This window comes from Colletotrichum karsti (assembly GCF_011947395.1).
Source record: "Colletotrichum karsti strain CkLH20 chromosome Unknown Scaffold25, whole genome shotgun sequence".
NCBI lineage: Eukaryota > Fungi > Ascomycota > Sordariomycetes > Glomerellales > Glomerellaceae > Colletotrichum > Colletotrichum karsti.
Window position 1 is genome coordinate 214704 of NW_024065925.1, and position 19138 is coordinate 233841.

General features: G+C 54.6%; 9 protein-coding genes across 9 annotated transcripts in view; 5 read left to right on the forward strand and 4 right to left on the reverse strand.

Moving 5' to 3' along the window:
• Positions 1–297: 297 nt before the first annotated feature.
• On the forward strand, positions 298–793 carry CkaCkLH20_07771 (uncharacterized protein; the record flags this gene model as incomplete). The annotated part of the gene is made up of 2 exons (XM_038890487.1): positions 298–413; positions 517–793. The coding sequence occupies 2 exons, from the start codon at positions 298–300 to the stop codon at positions 791–793; spliced, it is 393 nt and encodes a 130-aa protein (XP_038744095.1).
• A 383-nt stretch (positions 794–1176) lies between these two features.
• On the reverse strand, positions 1177–3671 carry CkaCkLH20_07772 (ring finger domain-containing protein; the record flags this gene model as incomplete). Its single annotated transcript, XM_038890488.1, has 4 exons — positions 1177–2285; positions 2335–2764; positions 2803–3265; positions 3376–3671. The coding sequence occupies 4 exons, from the start codon at positions 3669–3671 to the stop codon at positions 1177–1179; spliced, it is 2298 nt and encodes a 765-aa protein (XP_038744096.1).
• A 2023-nt stretch (positions 3672–5694) lies between these two features.
• On the reverse strand, positions 5695–8905 carry CkaCkLH20_07773 (rad4 family protein; the record flags this gene model as incomplete). Its single annotated transcript, XM_038890489.1, has 2 exons — positions 5695–6571; positions 6621–8905. The coding sequence occupies 2 exons, from the start codon at positions 8903–8905 to the stop codon at positions 5695–5697; spliced, it is 3162 nt and encodes a 1053-aa protein (XP_038744097.1).
• A 672-nt stretch (positions 8906–9577) lies between these two features.
• On the forward strand, positions 9578–10513 carry CkaCkLH20_07774 (AN1-like Zinc finger; the record flags this gene model as incomplete). Its single annotated transcript, XM_038890490.1, has 1 exon — positions 9578–10513. One exon carries the CDS (start codon positions 9578–9580, stop codon positions 10511–10513), a length of 936 nt encoding a protein of 311 aa, XP_038744098.1.
• Positions 10514–10853: 340 nt separating this feature from the next.
• CkaCkLH20_07775 (uncharacterized protein) lies at positions 10854–11779 on the reverse strand (the record flags this gene model as incomplete). Its single annotated transcript, XM_038890491.1, has 2 exons — positions 10854–11538; positions 11586–11779. The coding sequence occupies 2 exons, from the start codon at positions 11777–11779 to the stop codon at positions 10854–10856; spliced, it is 879 nt and encodes a 292-aa protein (XP_038744099.1).
• A 524-nt stretch (positions 11780–12303) lies between these two features.
• Positions 12304–12682, forward strand: CkaCkLH20_07776 (uncharacterized protein; the record flags this gene model as incomplete). Its single annotated transcript, XM_038890492.1, has 3 exons — positions 12304–12351; positions 12447–12571; positions 12637–12682. 3 exons carry the CDS (start codon positions 12304–12306, stop codon positions 12680–12682), a joined length of 219 nt encoding a protein of 72 aa, XP_038744100.1.
• A 1162-nt stretch (positions 12683–13844) lies between these two features.
• CkaCkLH20_07777 (gluconolactonase precursor) lies at positions 13845–14816 on the forward strand (the record flags this gene model as incomplete). The annotated part of the gene is made up of 3 exons (XM_038890493.1): positions 13845–13901; positions 13991–14041; positions 14118–14816. 3 exons carry the CDS (start codon positions 13845–13847, stop codon positions 14814–14816), a joined length of 807 nt encoding a protein of 268 aa, XP_038744101.1.
• A 954-nt stretch (positions 14817–15770) lies between these two features.
• Positions 15771–17804, forward strand: CkaCkLH20_07778 (uncharacterized protein; the record flags this gene model as incomplete). Its single annotated transcript, XM_038890494.1, has 2 exons — positions 15771–16049; positions 16101–17804. 2 exons carry the CDS (start codon positions 15771–15773, stop codon positions 17802–17804), a joined length of 1983 nt encoding a protein of 660 aa, XP_038744102.1.
• A 281-nt stretch (positions 17805–18085) lies between these two features.
• CkaCkLH20_07779 (uncharacterized protein) overlaps positions 18086–19138 on the reverse strand; it is a gene marked incomplete at both ends in the record, with an annotated part of 1527 nt that continues 474 nt past the window's right edge. Inside the window, one exon of the mRNA XM_038890495.1 lies at positions 18086–19037. Within this exon, the coding sequence (XP_038744103.1) occupies positions 18086–19037 (952 nt within the window). The remainder of the gene's footprint in view (positions 19038–19138) is intronic.

Genomic DNA, 19138 nt, shown 5'->3' on the forward strand with positions numbered 1-19138 from the left:
GGGAAAAAAAGGGCAGAAATCAGCAAATTCGAATTTGGGCAAATGACGGGACACACAGGCACAGGCCACTATCGAACCCCTCCTCCCTCCGTCTCTTCAGCGCCTTCCCTGTCTCGTCACCCAACAATCCCCGCACCCAATTAGACGACGTCCGATTCAACTTCAACCCACTGCCGCACACGTGTGAATCTCTCACCCATGAAGAACTGAACTCTGTGGACTCGAACCAACACGTGTACACCGGCGGTCAAGCCAGCCCGAACGAAAAACCACCGGACTGTAAAAAAAGAAAGAAAAATGTCCAGCCAGGACGCCGCCATTCCCTTGACCCATGCCCCGGACGGCCGCGGCTACAAGCTCATGGAGCTGCCCCCCGAGCTCGAGGCCCTGCTCACTGCCGAAGATGCCCCGGCGTAAGTCGCATTGGACACCCTCGACGTCACTCCCGAGCCTCACCACGACGTCTCCCTCCGTTCCTGGTTGGTGTTTTGACGGACGCCCGCTAACTCGGCTCAGCATCACACTCACCTCAACCCCTGCCTCGGCGCTGCTCAAGACGCCCGACAAGACTTACAAGCTCCTGCAGAAGAACACTTCAAACTCCTTGATTCTCCTCACTCCACATTCCTCAGCACCATCCGCCTCGGAAATGCCCACCCAGGGTCTCGGCGCGATTGCTACCATCCACGAGACCACGGAGCTTGTCGCTCAGACGGAACCCCAGACCATTTCCAACCTCAAGAATACTGGCAGCAAGGGCAAGTGGCATGAGAAGTTCGGGCGGGGGCGGTAGTCCATCAACTTGTTTTCCCTCTATCATGTTCTTTAAGGCCGCTTGTCCTTGGAGCAAATTGATACCCTGCGGCGTTACTATCATCGTTATTATCTTCATCGCCGTCGTCGTCGTCGCGGCTGCTGTTTTCGACGTTCTGAGGGGGTTTCACGACGCCAAACACTGAATGGGTGTGAAGGAGTCTGCTTCTTTTACTATTAACGCATTAATTGTGGGAATAAGCTGTAATGAGAACACCCGATACTGCTCCGATACGTTTTGCGTCCGGCCGAAAGACAAAATACCGCCTGAACGCCGCGCTGATCCCCTTCAGAAAAGCCTTGTTCCCCGAGATCCATCCTGAAAAGAGCCCATCCGAGTGTCGAAATAAGAATCGGCCAAAGTCAGTCCAGCTCCAGAGGGTCGTCCATACTCCTTCCAGACTTGAAAATCTCTCCGTTTGCGTGAACCCGTCGGCCTTGGAGGCCCATCACCGCCGACATGGGCGGCATTGAGTCTTGACGATGAGCCTCACCAGTCGGCTGTTGTGCCGGTCGCTTCGGGTGACTGGAAGAAGCACCCTGCGTTTTCCGCTGGACTGGCTGTGGAGCTTGGTTCCTGTTCTTTTGTGCAGTCGCAAATCCACCGTTGGATCCGTCAAGTCCCAGAATTGGTCTGTCCATGTTTTTCTGAGCCTGGGGAATGAAGTTCTGGAGGTCGACCGCGGGGCCACTCGCACTTGCAACCACATGCTGCCCTTGGTGAGACGGTCCAGCCATGGGACGGCCTACCTGCCAGTTTGGATCTGCTGATAGATTGAAAGGGTACATTGATGGGGAATGCCATGGCCCCATCAGATTGGCATCGCCGTGATTTTCCTGCCCTTGTGCCTGCTGGAGGATATTTGGGAACCATCCAGCGTCCGCAAACATTTGCGGCGCAAATGTCGCGTGTAGCGAAGGTACGGAACCGACGCGGTGATCCTGTGGCGGGAAGTAGAGGTCCTCGGCTCCGAGAACACCCCCAAACAGATTCGGATGTAGCGCAGGAGGAGGTGGAGGAGGCCTAACAGGAGGAGGCGGAGGAGGCCTGGCTTGAAGCATAGGAGGTCTCGGCTGCGCGTTATGTATCCGCTCCTGGTACAATGCCGCTCTCTGCTGGGCCCTCGCTCGAATCTGCTCCTTCTGTCTCCGTTTCAGTTTGTCTTTTTCCTCCTTCTGGGTCTTGGAGGCCTCTTCGGACAAGTTGAATTTGAGGAGGTCTTCGTCCAAGTCGGGATTATTCTCCATGACCTTCTGTCGGGTCCGCGTCTCGGCTTCCTGTACCTCTTTATCGTGTCGTTCCTGAATAGGTTCGAACAAAGGACAGTTTCCCTCTTTTCCTCCTCGCGTACGATCGTTGAAATGGGTATAGTCGCATGACTTGGAGCATATGTAACACTGCACATTGCGACAGCCCGGCCTTGTGCAAGTCATCTTGTTGCAACCCTCTTCCTTGATAAAGGGGGTGGCACCTGTGTTTGTCAGCTAAGCAGTTGTTGGATTCCTTCTAAACAAACTTACACTTGTTGCATTTGCGAATCAACGCAGCTGACATGGCTTCTTCGATCTCGCGACGAGCCGACAACCCGTTTGCGCGTGCTGCTTCCTCGCAAGTCTGGGGGATGTGCGTTTCTTCCCTACAAAGTCTGCAGCTGACTACCTGACAGTCCTTGTTGGCGCAGCTGAATTCCTTGTTGATTGCGACGGAGGGATACTCGGCGGCGTATGGGCAGAAAGGGCAAGTTTCGAGGTTTTCGAAGCCAGCCGCTATGAGGACGGCTTCACACTCGATGCGATCCAGAGCGGCGATCAGCTTGTCGTCGAGGAAGATTGCACGCTGCGAATGCGAGAACCCAGCACTACATCCGTCCATCGACATGCACTTGAGTTCGAATTTCGTGAGCCCAATAGCATGTTCCGCGCTGCGTCGCGCACACTCGACACAGAACCACTGCAGGACGTTAGCTAGTTGACTCTCTGAGAAGGAACGTGGAAACTTGCGTGCTCTTGGTCCGATTTCGAACAGGAAACCATGCGGTTCAGGGCGAACGTGCCCCAGCAGCAACCGCATTCCTGGGTAGTGCCCTCCTCTTCCGCTTCCCGGAGATTCCTGGCTTCAGCTCGCTCCTTGTCGTAGACGGCAATGCGCTTGGCCGTTTCCGCGTAACATAGCTGTCGAACATCGCGCAGCTCCTCAAGCGCCCTTGTTCTATCGGGAATAGTTGAATTCTCGATGGTTTGGCCCAATTTTGCGGGTGTCAAGTCCATGTCAGGTGCCGTTCTCGTCTTTTTCATCTCAAACCCCGGCTTTACTACTTTGCCATCTTGCCAGCCACGGTTGATCTCGTCGAGGGCAAGGTACGTGCGAAACAGGAGGTTCTTATTCTCCTGGAAAAGCACGGCGATATTCTTCGAAGTCGCTCGCGGGAAATCTTGGGCAAGCACCTTCTTCCTATATTGACTGTTAATCTTGGAGTATTCTCGAGACGCACTCAAAGACCGGATGGCAACGACGATGACAATGGCGGTGGTGACATGGAAGTAGGGCAGTAAAATACGTACGAGACCTTGATGTAAAGCGCAGCGGTTTCCTCGGGACGGTCCGCATGGTCGTATTTGCGTCGCAGCTTGGACATCTCATCCCCATCTTGAGAAGCCTCTCGCTTGCGTTTCAGACTTTTGACGCGAGATATCTTGGGATACGATTTGGAGCCAAGGATCTCCTCAATGACCCGATCAGTATCGTACTGGAACTTTTCGGCCGTCTTCTCGAGATGGCTGGGGCAGATGTCGGGAAAGAGATCCAGAAGGATGGCCGTGCAGGCGCTTCTGATCCCTGCGTCTAGGTCGTCGTCCATCGGGATGGCGTAGAAGATGAGGCGAAGCTCGAATACAGAAAACTTCGCACAAGACCGTGATTGGAAGGTAGCGAGTGGTCCTTCCCACCTGCCTGTCGTGCGGAAGGAGTAGAGACGAGACTTCAGACAGAAGTGGTACAAATTAGAGAATGGCGAAAGGTGACGGAGGCGATCTCGTGGCGGATGGTCATGTTCTGCGTGTGTTCGTCGCTTCTTCTGCCGCTAATTAGCTCTTGTCTGATTCCGCGAGGTATGGAGATGGAAGATTTAAAAAAGCCGCAAGCCGGGAGAGTGCCGGGTGCCCGGAGTCTGGTTTTAGGACTGGACTGCACCCTGTTGGGTCACGACGGGACTCTTCACTGCAGCTTGATGGGAAGGTGGCGGGCAATACGCGAACGCCATCGAGCCGCACATTTGAGGACAGGTGAATGTGATGGAAGGTTCAGGCAGACCCGCCATGGAAGGTGGAACTAACACCACGACTGCCGACAAAAGGAGAAGCCCGACATACACTGCACTTGTACTGACCGGTGATCGCCAAACGGCGCAAGATACTCGAGTCGACCAGTTCGCAGTCGATTGCTGGCGTTTATACCGTAGGTAGGGTAAATGTAGGCAGGAAGTCCGAAGCGAGCGGATGCCGGTTGAGAGACCGGGGGCTTCAGAGGAATAAACTTGTGAAGAGGATATAAATCGCTCGAGAAAATGAGTTGTGGTGTGATAGCCCCGCGGTACTGGTTGTTCTCGCCTGCGTCGACGAAAAAGGCAGTCAAGATGGTCGATTCCCAGAGACGTTGTTGATATATGAGGTAACGAAAGGAACCCAAACGGACGACGACGAGGAGACCCAACACTCAAGACAGATCAAGGCGACGAAGACAACAACAGAAGCAAAGACAAAGAGCACCCGAGGTAGAAAGAGCGCCCTGTGCCTTGTGAAGTCGCCAGATAGGTAGGTCAAGGTAGGATTCCAAAATATGCGGTGCTAATCTTCAAAAAGCTCACGGCTCGGCTTTGCTCTTCACCAGTGGAGAGCCTCCTTTCAGGCCCTCCCTGACAATCGCCTCACTCCTCGTTCGTTGTTGCGCTTCGGTGCCTCGCTCGATATGGAACCGAGGCGCAGTCAGTCGCAGGCGGCGGCGCCCGGCGGAATCAGGCAACTTTCAGTCGGTCGCCTCTTGTTTTGTTTTTCGCAGATGCGCAACGACCATGATGCGCATCCGGATCGCGGGAACCATGAGGTGATGTCGGCGAAGGGGGTGAGAAAAGGAAAAAAAAAAAAAAAAAAAAAAGGGACTGGCCAGGCCTTCGGGCTCAGTGGATCGTCGCAAATGGCCTCCCCAGGCCGGGAACTTGGGCGCCCTGGACCACACCCTGGACGCCCTAGCGTGCATTCTGCAGGGAGTGCCCCAGGGGTGCGGTGCGGAGAGGCTCGCATTGGAGAACGGCAGTCCGGTGCTTTTGACCTCCATTCATGATGTGTTTGCTAAACATTTTACGGTACTACCCGTCCTGTCGTTTGCATGCACAAACAGCGGGAGATTGCTGAAGAAAATTCAAAATTGGAGAAACAATCTTGGCGACATGTCGCAAAATTCCGGGGGAACATCTGCCCAATAAAGTGAGTTGTGGCCGATATTGGTATGACATGAAGTACTCGATATACAGTATATACGACGGAGAAATGTCACTTTCATGGATGTCTCTAAAATGATCAGCTGATTCAACTCACCCTACGAAAGATGTTGTAAATCTGACCCCTCTCGACCTGGGCCAATGCATCCGGCGCAATGTCGAGAACGGCGAACTTCAATTGGTGATGGCAATAAATACGTCTCGCTCTATGCTTGGCCAACCAAAACAGGAATGACACATCTGATGGTGACACAGACTGCTGTCTTACTTCCCCAAGGCGCAATAACTTCCAGCTGACGTCCCGTGCCTGCAGAATCCTAGGCCCCAGCAACTTGTGAGGCATCCATCAAGCGCACACCTGGTCCGCCACCCAGAAAGTACGGATATATTAGCGGTAATCCTCATCTGAGTCCTCAAAATCCTCATCTCCATCGTCTTCTTCGTCCTCGTCCTCGCTCTCGGAAACAGGCTTTCTTCGCCGCCTCGTTGACCGCCTAGACGTAGCTTTCGTCGCCTTCTTCGCCCGCGGTTTGGCTTTGACCGGCGCGGGGAGGGGTTCTGGCTCTGGAGAAGGTTCGTCGGCGCCGTCTGCCACGACTTCCGTGCCATCCGCGACTTGCGTCTCATCACCACCGTGATCGACCACCAGGGCGTCGCCCATCTCCGCGTCCTCATCATCCTCATCCACCACAGGGAAGAAACCCGACGTAAACCGCTTCGGCTCGGCATCTTCCTCATCGTGCCCTTCAGGAAAGAAACCTCCAGCCTCCTCCTCATCGTGTCCTTCGGGGAAGAACCCACCGGCCATTTCCTCATCGCGCACCCGCATTGCCTCCGCATCCAGCTTTGTCGACTCCCCTTCTTCTTCTTCTTCCCTCTCTTTGGCGGCTTTCGAGGCACTGTTCTTCTGGAACACAGGTACGCTGTCATCAACATGGCCGTAATCTTGACGAATGCGCTCCACAATTCGTAGGCCCTTGAGAAACTTGCTCCAAAGCCTCAGGGCCTCCTTGCGTCGTTTCTCGTCCTCTTTTCGTGCTCGCTCTACCTCGTCTTTGCGAATCTCCTCCATGACCTGGTCGTGATATTCTTCCGCAATGACCACACCCTGAATGACGGGCACTGCCATCCGATGTCCAAATTCGAAGTCCACCACAGCTTCTGCGTAGTCGATCCCAAGCCTCTTGCAGACCTTCACGGCCCCTCTGAAAGGCACATGAACAGCGCCCTCAGGACACATGTGTTCGGCGAAGAGATCGATATTGCTGAGAAAGAGTCAACAAAAGAGATTCAATAGATATACAAGTGACTGACCCGTATCCGTTCTTTGGTATGATGCCATCCTTGATCGGCGGTGGAATGATCCAATCCGTCTGCTCAAAGCTGTACAGTCCCTGAAGAACTTTCTGGCCGCTAAGGGCTTCGGCCTCTGCGAGTTCTCGTCGCCTGTTGGTCGTTGCAGCTCGATACGGCACTCTCTTAAGCGGCTGCTCGCCAGGCTTCGGTGCCCTGCCTTGCTTATGCCATGTTTCGGCACTTTTGACATTGACAACGTCCTTCCTTGAGTAGACTGGTTCCTCCGATATTTCTCCCCCTTTGCCTTTGTTCTTGAATGTCTTGACTGGAACTGCAGTCGGCAGAAGCGCTTCCTCGCGCTTGAGGTGTCTTTCAAGGCAGAACTCCTTCGACTGCTTGTAGTAAGCCAGCGTCTCACTGCCCTCCTTGACTTCTTTCTTCTCGGGCTGGGCTGGTGTCAACTCAGTGGAGTTCTCGATCTCGTCTTCCTCTGTAAGTGGACGTTTTCGACTACCCCTGACGAAGCCATGCATGGCGGATTTGAACCAGTCGAAGTGTTCGTACCGCTTGACCTTGCCATGTTTGTTGTAAATAGGGACTTTCTCGAGCGGCATCCTCGTCCCCTTGGTCCTTCCCGGCCATAGCTGTTTTCTGAGATAGCGTACCGTAATATCCTTCGCCGTTCCGTCAGGGGAGAAACCGATAACATATGCCATTACCTCCTTTGACTTATCTGCCTTGCCTCCTCGCGGCTCCAGCGATTCGATCAACTCTCTGTTAGTACCGACAACGTTCTTGACGATTGGATCAACCGGCAGATACTTCTTCGTGACCGGTGACATGACCTCAGTCCAGTAATGTGGGAACTCCAAGTCTCTGTCAAACTTCTTGGATGACACTGATTTCCGTGGTGTAACTTGCATCTCTATAACCGATTCATCGTCGCTGTCTGGATGCTCTAGGCCAAGCTCATCGTCTGTGTCGACCAATTCGATTACTGTCTTCTTCTGGCTAGTCCGCCTCGATGCGCTGCTTCGCGAGGATGTCGAAATCTTCTGGGTTGGCTTTAATCCCTTCTTCGCCGGTGTCTTGGGCCCTTTCTTCGTTTTGTCAATACCTTCGCTGTGCTCATCGCTGCTTTTTGACGTTGACGCGCCGCTTTTGTCCTTTTCAGGATCCGCTTCCTCCAACTTCGTCCAGCCAAATCCCAGTGGTTGCAAGTTTGCGACCATCCGAGCCTCCAGTCCCAGAGCCCTCATAAGAGCTGTGAATAGCTGGGACCCCACGTCTCGACTTCCTGTGCAGTCTTGGGCGCGCTTCCGAAACTCTTCCAGGTCGCGGATCCGTTCTCCGAAGCGTTCTTGATTGTGTTCCTCTTCTTCCCATGCCTTTCTGAGTTTGCCGAGGCGTTGAGGGTGCATGTAACCCCACTTGCGAATGCCCGGCGCCGTGATGTGGAACCGTTGCCTCCACCACGCCGTCAACGACTTCATGAGTCTGAACAGAGGATCGCCGTGGCTCATGTCGGCAACTCCCTCTTCCAGTCTCTCCGCCGCAGAACCCCAATCTCTCAAGTCTTCCTTGTCACTCTTCTTGGCTTTGCCTTTTCCGCGCGTCTTCTTTGCTGGCGTCGGCTTCTTCGGCGGGGATGGTTTCGGCTTTGTGTCCAGTCCACTAGCTCTCTTCCACCTGTCGACTTCATCCCAGAGACGGGGCGGAACGTGGGACATCATAATCGCCTGAACTTCGGGATCGCAGAGCCAAGAATTTCGGACGGCATTGTGCCAGAGTAAATACTGCACATGGATGCAGTGCGTCACGTTCCTGACCTTCTTCTCGCGCTTCGTGGGCCCCTTCTTGTCGCCGTAAGGATCTGTCATGGACGTACCCAATCCAGCGTCGAGAGTGAGCTGCAGGTCGCCACCAGTAGTCGGGGCTTTCGCCAGAGTGGTCCTTGGTGCAGGAACGTCCTCGAACTCGATGTCGTCGTTATCGCCATCGTCGGATGCCTCCTCCGCCTCTTGCGCCTTCGGTCTGTCACCCACTGGGACGTCCTCAAAGTCTCCGTCGGATAAGTCGGTCAACGAACTGTCCTCGTCGCTGTCGCTCAATACATCCAGAACGGAGCGACCCCCCTTGGACGACTCGGGTGTAGCAGTCGCATCCAGGTCATCGTAGAGAGTCGGCTTTCGCGTGCCGTTGGCTGCGGGCTTGCCATTGCCTTTCGCCACCTGCTGGCGCTTACTGCTTGACTTGACTGGCGATTCCTCGCGCAACCGCTTGCGCGGCACGTGGGGAGGCATTGTTGTGGTGATGTTGAGATAAACGGCTGTTCATGTTTCGGGGATGGGAGCTTGAGAAGCTTTGCAGGGGAGATGCAACAAAAGGGCAGCAACTGCGTCATTGATTTGCGAGAAACGCGAAGAGCGCGACGCACTTTAAGGGTCCGGGGTCCACTCCATCGGGTCCGATGGGAAAGCGGGTCCCGGGGATCACCCCTCCTTCACTTAATGTCGTTAGTTGCATGTCCGTGTCTTTGAAGAAGCCGATGTGGATGGCCAATGGTAATGGGATGATATCTAAGAGACAAAGACCTTTTTTTCTGTTTGTCCCTTCGCTGTCGCATACAAATCGGAGGCTTCTGCAGGCCTGGCAATGTTACCAGACCGGGTTCCACGATCCTGGACCGATATGGACCTCCCCATTTCAGGCTCCTAGCTGGCCGCGCACGCCGTACTTGGCGCCTGGGCTCGTCCGCCTCAGTGGCTGCCCCGCTGAAGGCAACTGACCAACACCTCACGGAAACCCGCCAACTGGCTCCTTCCAGACCCTTCCGCAGCCATTTCTCAGCAGATATCGCCATCTCACTCCTCAACCTCGAGCCACCGACTTGCTGAGGTCTACGTACGCCCATCGCACGAATCGCTCTGGTATACACTCTTTTACGGAATAAATAAAGCTCACACGTCATCACCATGGCGTCCTCATCCAATTCCGACGAGACGAGCTACGTCAAGATGGACGAGTCCAAAGACGGCTTCGACGCGACCCTCGTGGGTAAGCACTGCGAATACGACTACTGCAACCAGCTCGACTTCCTTCCCTTCTTCTGCCAGAGCTGCAAGCACACCTTCTGTCTCGACCACCGCTCCGAGTCCTCCCACAAGTGCGCCAACGCCGGTGCCTGGGCCGCGCGCCGCCGCCAAGCCGAGCTCGCGAAGCCCGCATACGGCGCCGGCCGCCAGCTGCGCGACACCGTCTCCGAGAAGCCTTGCGCCTCGCCCTCCTGCAAGACCACCATTGGCACCTCACTAGTCACCGGCGTCCACTGCCCGGGCTGCAACCGCGACTACTGCTTGAAACACCGCCTGAAGGAGGATCACGACTGCAAGAACCTCGTACCGCTCGGCGCGCGCCCCGGCTCACAGATCGACGTCGCGGCGAGGACGAGAAGCGCATTTGATAAGTTGAAGGCGTGGGGAACAGCGAAGAAGGAGCAGGCGGGCAGAGCGCTACCGAAACCGAAGCCCACCTCCGCCTCGGCGAGATTGGTTGCCGTGAACAAACTGAAGAAGACGGCGAAGGGCGACGAGAAGTTACCGCAAGAAAAGAGGGTTTACCTTTACGTTGAAGCCGAAGCGGAAACTGCCAAGGCCAAATTTCCCAAGGGAGAATTCTTCTTTTCGAAAGACTGGGTGGTTGGAAGAGTGCTGGACGAGGCGGCGAGGAGGTTACAAGTGGAAAACGTGAACAACCGGTCATCGAACGAGCAAGACAAGCTTAGAGTGTTCCATGTGGAAGGGGGGAGGTTACTGGAATTCAACGAGAAGGTCGGGGCCTCGTTGGTCAGCGGTAACACTGTCGTCTTGTTGCGCGGTGTTGGCCCACCGCCCGACTTGATGGAGGTTTAACGACATGGAGTGACGACTTGATGAAGTGTATTGTTCATAGAAGCATTTTCCGTTAATCCATATATACCCTTGATTACACCACACGCCAACGAGGCTACTGCTGAACCGTCTGCAGGCGTTTCCACGTGTGAGATTTCCTAATGCACCGAACCAAAGCCAACCATTGAGTAGAAATATCCGACCCCATTCCATAAGTTTTGTTCCTCATCGACGTCAACGCCAGAAATCGTGTGGAACGCTCCCACCACGACGACGACAGGCGACGGCGGCGAACATGGAGGACGAAGACGAGAAAGATGTTAACAACGCCAGCGTCCATGCCGTCCTTGAAACTCCAAATCTACAGTTCCTTCTCCTTGGGCCGCTTCGCCAGCAAGTCTTCCCGGCCTGTGGCAGGTGCGTCGCCGACGAACTCCTTACCACCGTACGACTCGAAACCCTTGTGGAACACCCATTCGACAGCGTTCTCGACTGGTTCGTCGAAAAGACTCGGCAAGAAGGGAACAACAGCGAGACCAAGCCCAATGGGACCCCAAGTCCTGATTCTCGCGTTCTTGACGTTTTTCATCGCACGACCAGAGTAACGTACCACACTATGGATCGTGAAGGCCGGCAGACCCATACTGGCAATGCTCTGGAAGATTCCTCGCTGGATCATGACGGTACGGTAGTCGTCCAACGGCGCCACCTTACCGCCAGGGACGACTTGGCTGGGTTGCGTCGCGTCCGTCACTGCACCCGGCAGCCCCGTGGCCTTCGCTTGCCTCTCGGTGAGCTGGAGATGCGGGTTGAGGATGCGCTGGTTCGACCAGTACGCTTTGTAACCCTCGTAACTGACATCACCCAGTATGTACAGCCACGATACACCATAAGCGCCCCTGACTAGAAGAGGGTGCGCGACGGGACGGAAGGACTCGCCAATGTCAGAGGTGTAGGCGACATATCGGTGTGCAGACAGCAGGATTGTGCGTATTCTCGTCGCATACGCAGCGTAACGAACGTTGGACTCGGTAGATTCGGGTGCGCTGGAGCGATGTCAGCAGAGCTATCGGGAGGAATCGAGGGCACGTACTACCCGTCCACTAGCTCATCGAAGAAGTTCTCTTCCTTGTCGGATCTGTCGACAATCTTTTGCAGGGCTTTTGGAAGCTTTTGGTGTGGTGGAAGCCTGTCGGGGTCGAAGTTCTTGGCGCCATTGCCGTTGCCACTGTCCTTGTCCTTGGACGACTCTTTCGGCTCCTCGGCCTTCTTGTTTCCCCACCACATCGTGAGTTTATTCGATGGAGTATACTTCGTCTGAATTGTAGGCTGACAGAAAGAAAGGAGGTGTTGACGGGTTTAAGTGCGCATGGATGGCGACGGTGCTGATGGAGGGGGAGACAGGGCGAGGCGACCTCTTGCGCGCCGGAAACGCCCGCCCGCGGCTTGATCTTCTGATCCAATATCGGGAAGTGACGTCGGCTTCGCTTCCGCTAAAGCTAGCAGCTTCCCTGGGCTGAGGGGACGGGACCTGTGAGTTATGAGCAGCTTGCGCCACAGTTCCTGCCTCCATACGCGGTGGCTTGTGATCCGGGGATATCGGTCGGGTGGCTGCATCCCCCGCTCTCCGAACCGCGCTCTGCCGCGGAAGCTGCTCGCCTGACATTCGAGGCATCCTTTTTCACAGCTTCCGAACGAATTTCGAGCTCCGAGTATCGACCCGGCTTTGAGTCTCAATCAACACCAATCCGCCCTCTACCCCATCGAACCAATTCCCCTCCGAAGGCTCGAAAACCCCCCAATCCGCCAAAATGGTTCAGATGTACACTGTCGCCGGCCGCCAGATCGGCTCCCACTACGTACGTGCACCTCCGAGTCCGCATGTTGCTCCCTGCGACGCCTTCTCCCGACCAGCAAATTGCAAATACAGGAAGCTGACATTCGCATCCAACAGCTGGCCATGGGTGTCCTCGCTACCCTCTTCGGCGGCGCTTTCTACGGCACCAGCGGCAGCAAGCCCAAGGCCACCGCCGCTCCCCCCATCAACGCCTCCAGCTCCGACGAGGCCGACTTCATCAAGTGCGTCATTTTGCCCGGGCAGACGGAAGCCGTCCGTGTCGGATTTGCGCTGACAAGTGATACAGGAAGTTTTTGGACAGCGCGGACAAGGACGAGAAGGCGAAACACTAGACGACGGGCGATTGGACGAGTCATTGGTCAATTACGACCTAGTGTATTCATAGAGAGGACTTGGTCGATGGGAATGAAACACATTTTCTGACCAGCAGCACGATGGCGAGCCGCTCTACGGACGTGACAATCAGCTTTATGGACGACAAAGCCCCGGCAGAAAACACAGACAATGCCGGGCAGGAAGTGCAGCTTGACACACCACCGCGGGGCCGTTCTGAAATCACCATGTCCAAGCTTCAAGTACGACGCATTTTGTTCGACGTCTCTTTCTGGGCCAACGTACAATAACCTCCGCTTTGCCGAAGAGACTGGTTGGCCCTGAGAAATTACTACGTCTTGTAGAAGGACCAGTGGCCCGGGAAATATTGAATATCACTTTTGCCTCTAGTCTTCCGCCAACCGGAAGCGAAGGCACAAACAAGTCTTTAGGCACACAGTGACCGGCAAGAGAACCGGGTTGGAGTTAACCTAGATAATTATCAGTGGCGAGCTCTCAGATCCTTGGATGCTTTTGGTCTGTGGACAGTATGAACACTTGGGCTTACGAAGACTCCTGGAGTTCGAAAATTGAGGCAGAGCCTTTGCAACAATCGCTCTTTTTGATGCGGCTGGTGGATATATCGCATGGACCTTGAATCGGATACTTGACACTGATGAACTTCACAAGCTGGCGGCATCATGCATCAAAAGTACAGCAAATCAGTTCCAGCGCTCAGTTTCCAGTCGAGCTCCTCAATACAGTTGACTTCTTGTTGCCTCATCGCAGACAGCCGTGGAACGGTGGCAAATGTGGCATGTGAAATTTGGCCAGCAACACAAACTCAATCTCAATGCGTATGTTCCCTCCTGTAAGAAGAATGACAGTCGTGATGAAGGACAGCTGCCGAGAAATGTTGGCAGCATCATCGGCGACCCCAGTTCACCAATAATCTGAAGTCACTCATCATTGTTTTTTTAAATGGTTTAGGGTATGCTCTTTCCTCCCGATGATGGTCTTATCGGGGCTGCGTTTGTATCCCGAACTGGTGGCCCTTGCTGGGTAACTGAACCAACTGGCCTTACCCTAGTCGCCGGCTGGGCTGGCATTGCCTTCTTTTGACCAGCTGCAGACAAAACAAACTTGACAGAAACAAAACCATGCCGCAAAGCAAACGACACGATGAGTAATAAGGTCTTCACGAAAACAGGAATTGAAGTTGAGCCAACGCCTATACAGGTAAGCAGGCCTGCGACCCAGCACCGGGTCGTCACGATCTAACAAGGCATCACCAAGAGGGTCGAGTACTCACTAACAATGCGGCTTAGATCAGAGATCGCCGAAACCATGCGCCGCCAGGGGACTCGCAAGACAATAAGGTAAAGAAAGCATCATTAGTACTCAGACTTCGAAACCTGAGACGAGTCAACGACCTCTGACCAGGTATGCGTCTAGTCTGATATTTCAATCATCCTGTACGACCCAGCCTTGCGGTCAATTATCGGTCCCAGTCCAAACCACGCCCTCCTCGCATCATCCGCAGAAGCCAGCGCACACGCTCTCTTCCACCGAGGCTGCGTCTATGTCCCCTCTCGCAGAGAGCTGTGGACCACCTCCGCGCCCCTTGCGGCAACCGACCCAACCCGACCAGCCACCATTCTCATGTCCAAAGTGATCGTCACTCTTTCCCCGGAGGACGGTACCCTGACCTCCGAATGGTCCAAACTCAGGCCCCCTCCGACAATGGCGATGCCGGCGAACGGGTGCTTGGCAGGCGACGGAATTCTCTGGTGCTCGCAAGGCACGCTTCAGCCCGAGACCGGCGGAGTGTTCCACGCGCCCGCGGGCCGGCTGCCAAGTGCCGTGATCACGTCGTACTACGGCCGCGACTTCAATTCGCCTCACAGCGCCGTGTTATCGGGAGGCGGAGTTTGGTTCTCGGATCCTTGCTGTGGGCATGAGATGGACTTCAGGAGAGAGCCGCAATTGCCGCCCTCGGTGTACCGGTACGATCAGATGACGCGGGAGGTGAGGGCTGTTGCGGACGGCTTTACTCGACCGACTGGGATCGCTATTGATGAGGATTCTTCAACACTTTACGTTGCGGACTCCGGTGGTGTAAAGGCTGAAGGGAATCTAGATTTGGTGCAGTGAGTGCTGAAGTCCTGACATTGTAGACGAAAGCTAACACGCCCAGGCCGCGAAGTATCTACGCCTTCGACATCATGAAGCGACGAGGATCAGTCTTTCTCGCTAACAGACGATTGTTTGCCCTTGCTAGGAGGGGGGCACCTTGTCATCTTATGTGTGAGAAGGGCAACGTGTGGGCTGCGTGTGGTGACGGCGTTGAGATCTGGAGCGAAGGTGGCTCGTTGCTGGGATTCGTCAGAGTGACTGGTAAGTTTTGATGTTCAAGTTGAGAAACTTCATTCTTGGTCAGAACATGCATGCTGACTGCCAGGAGGCGGCGTGACGAGTTTCTGCAGGGGTCCAGACAACACTGTGTTTCTCTGTGCAGACCAGCGACTATGGAGGCTTCAATTCCCGGGTGCGAGTGGCAGAGCTGCATCCAGAGCTGCATCCAGAGCAGCATCCGTGATGTCGCCAGAGCTCTCGTAGCATGATGATCATCAAAATGACCGACCATCAAGTCAGCTTAACGCAACATTGCCGATGGGTCACCTCGAGTTAGCTGCATTCAAGTTCTAAACAGAGCCCCGTCGTTGCCTAGCCTGGCCGGGCTGTGTGGCCCCCAGTCGAAAAGCCTTGTTGTAGCTGATAGGATTAAGGGATCGCGCAGCACCCCCAATGTTACTTTTGTCGCTCATTGGTTGTGCATGGTTTCGGCTGGGTCTTGATATCCCGGGGCGGTAAATGCAATAAGCGCCAACCCCAGCCGATCAAGGCGACAATCGCAACGCTGTGTTGGTTCTTCAAAAGCAAATCGGCCCATAATGTTGCAGGGGCATTGGGAACCAACAAACGGTCTTATTTCGTGTCCGCCTTCCCCGGAAAACAGAAAAGGAACGGAGACGCCTTTGTCTTGAGTCCCGAGGACACCCACCTGATGATTCCACCATCTTGGCAAACCAATTCCAGTAACCCATCATGGACAACTCTTCAAACTCGGACCATGGGCGCGAGGAGAAGAGTCGGTTGAACGCGACCGTCACGAATGCGACCAACGGGACCAACAGGACAATAGATTGGCCTGCGAGGAAACTCGAAAATGGCACTTCCCGACTGTGGGAATTGTTCTTCACCGTGGTGTCCATCATCCTGGGCTGTTTCCTCGTCATATACGTCGGCTTTTTGTTCTACAACAATGGCAGAGACACAAAGGACTTGCCGTCGGAGGCAGACTTCGTCTATGAGCTATCCCGACTTGTGCGTATCAAAGTTTCAACTTTCCATCTTGCAAGTAGCTAATCTTAACAGGGTCCTACCATCGTGCCGTTGATGTGGGCGTTTGTGGTAGGAAGATCCATCCGAAGCTATGCCCATTGGCGGCTGCAACAAGGCGAATCTATCGGTTTCTTGGACAAACTCTTCGGATCAACCACAATGGCCGGCACCGTAACCACGATAGTCGAATCCAAGCGCATCGGCATTTCAAGCATCCTGTTGTTCGTGCTTTGGTCTTTGTCCCCTTTGGGAGGTCAAGCAACACTCCGAGTTCTGTTATTCAAGAATGAACCGGCTACGTCGTTCGTCGAGATACCCTACTTCAACGTCAAAACGCCCTTCCCAACACAGTTCGAAGTGTCCAAATACGCCGGCGCACAGAATCCGGTTAACTTCCTGTTTCAAAGTGCCCTCGCACAACCCAAGACGTATGACACAGCTCGCATGGACACCTGGGGCAACGTCAAGATTCCTCTTCTGGAGCCGTTGCTCGCGGAACAAACCCCGGACGAGAACGGCTGGATCAACTTGAACAAGTCTTCCACCGGTTACAAGTACTCATCCCTTCTGGGAATGCCAATCGGAAACCTCTCGGAGACAACCAACACGACTTTCTCCATGGAAACGTCGTACATGACGATGGACTGCAGGTACATCTACCCACCCTTGAACAGCACCGCGACAGGCCTAGATCGCTTGAATGTGATCACAGAGGCGAACGCAACCGATTCATGCTCAACTCAGGGAATCGGCACCTGTGCCACCAAGATCAGCTGGGGCGGCCTTGGCACGTTGCCGTACCCCAATGGTGTTAACGATCAAACTCTTGCACGTTGCGATGACCCGGAAATTCCCACTCAGAGACTCCTGTACTGGAGTTGGGACAGAGGAGACGAACCACTGGAATCAACCTTTGCCAACTGCACCACCGAAACTTCGTACGTCGAAGTCAAGGTTGACTGCAACGGATGGGACTGCAACGCAGCAAGCATCCGGCGCTCGCAGCTACCAGACCTTCCAAACAAAAACCTGACCTTCTTCGATCAGTGCGAGGGTGTATCCGCCACACAGATTGGTGCCCAGTACTTGTTCGGCCTCCTTGCGACGCTCACGGATCCCATGGGAACGGTTGGGGCCCCATCTGGCATCCAGGGATACCTCTACGATCCGTCCTGGGGCTTCAACGCGACGGCCGCCCTCTACATGACAGAAGCGTTGAGCACGGTCGATATCAAGGACTTCACTCTCCGTTTGGGGCAGGTGCTCAACACCTACTGGCTGGCCACGGTGGGAGCGGAGCCGTTGATGTTGGGTCATCCGGAGAACTATGACGGTCTTGGCAGCCCTGGCACCATCACTTACAACTTCACGGGTACGAATGCCACAGTCCTGAACAACGTCATTGTCTTCCGATATGACCAGGGCTGGATGGCTGTTCTTATCATTTCGACCGTCGTCTTGCTGCTCTCCGCGATAGCAGGACTTATCCTGGACCTGAACATCTGGGTTCCGAAGTTGCTCATGAACGTAACGACATTGACGAGAGGCAACCCGAACTTTGGAGTTCCGCTGGGCGGAGGAACCACACCGGACGAGGTGAGAGGCAGGTTGCTTGCGGATGTGAAGGTTAGATTTGGTGATGCTGATGACCATGGTTCGCGCGACCTGGTTATTGGCGACTGCGTGGAGGACGGAGGACGAGTATCAAGGGTGAGGGATAGAATGAGTTTCAAATGAGGGGGGGAGGGACCTAGTGATATCAGAACTACGAGTATTTGGAGGATTTCATAACGGCGTCTCTTACATCTATTTCATATTATTCGGCAATGCCTGGGAGAGTTCGTTCAACATTTGATAACAAGATTGCATGTAGATCCCTAGAACGATACAGAACCTAAACGAGATAGTTTCTTGATAACACGATTCTGCCGCAGTGGCAAATCATTTAAAGGCTCATTCCATTTTAGTCAAAAGGTTCTCGTGCCGTACATTGTCTAGATGCCAATACAGCACGGACTTCAGCGGTCCAGACGTCTACAAAAGCCGAATTCCTCCAACATCTGCCCAACCACAACCATGCCACCAATAGCTGGAGTGAATAGAATGCCAGCTCCGATGATCACATACCAGTAAAACGATGTCTCGATGACCCAAAAGTACTTGGTCACCAACCAGTCTATCACGCGTTCCAGGAAACTCGCATTCTCCAGAGCATACGCTATCGCATCGTTTGCCCGGATCTTGTAAACGCCGTGGATCTCAGAAGGGAAGATGGTGCTCAGCCGGATGAGAGGGCCCATTAAGATACCAAATCCAAGCCAGCACAAGATCCACACTCGCTGGTTTATCGTACTCTGGCCCGGATTGAAGCCGGTCAGGCCTGCGACGATGACGAGTGGAACCAACAGCAGCACTGTCGTCAGAGCGAAATATGCCGTGTGAGCCGCTTGGGAAGGCCAAAACGTCCTCAGTGGCTCTTTGATATTGTCCAAGTCGACGCTTGCCACGAGACCCGAGAACCTGCCGCCCTGCCTCCTAGCTCTGTCGAGGTCCGGGGTGTGAACCAGGTATATACAGTTATACTCTGGAGTGAGCAGGAGAGCGACGAGATTGACGAGAGACATGAAGGCGTACGGGGCTACGGTTACCCCAAAAGCTGCGTACCCGTATCTCTGAAGCTGATCACCCCGAGTCCGGTAGACCGTCGTTATACCCCATATTGCCTGCCCGAGAGCGAACAAGGCTTTGGGGATGTTGTAAGTACTGCCTAGTCGAATATTGGAGCGGTCGAGGTGGTTGGCCCCGGAGTCTGGGGACGGCTTCAGCGGAGTTCCCACCGGCACCTCGACCAAGATGAAGCCCTTGGGTAAGAGACAAGTGCCGTGGATGGTGCGGGAGGAGTGAACCCACCTCCCGGCGCCTCGAAAGCGAGACCTGTACCAGGGAGGTGCGGAAGCGTCGGGGTCATACCTATGCGTACTAAAGTTAGAGACCAAAAACGATTCGCAATTTCATGCTTCCTCGGGGGGGGGGGGGGGGGGGGGGGGGGGGGGGGGGGGGGGGGGGGGGGG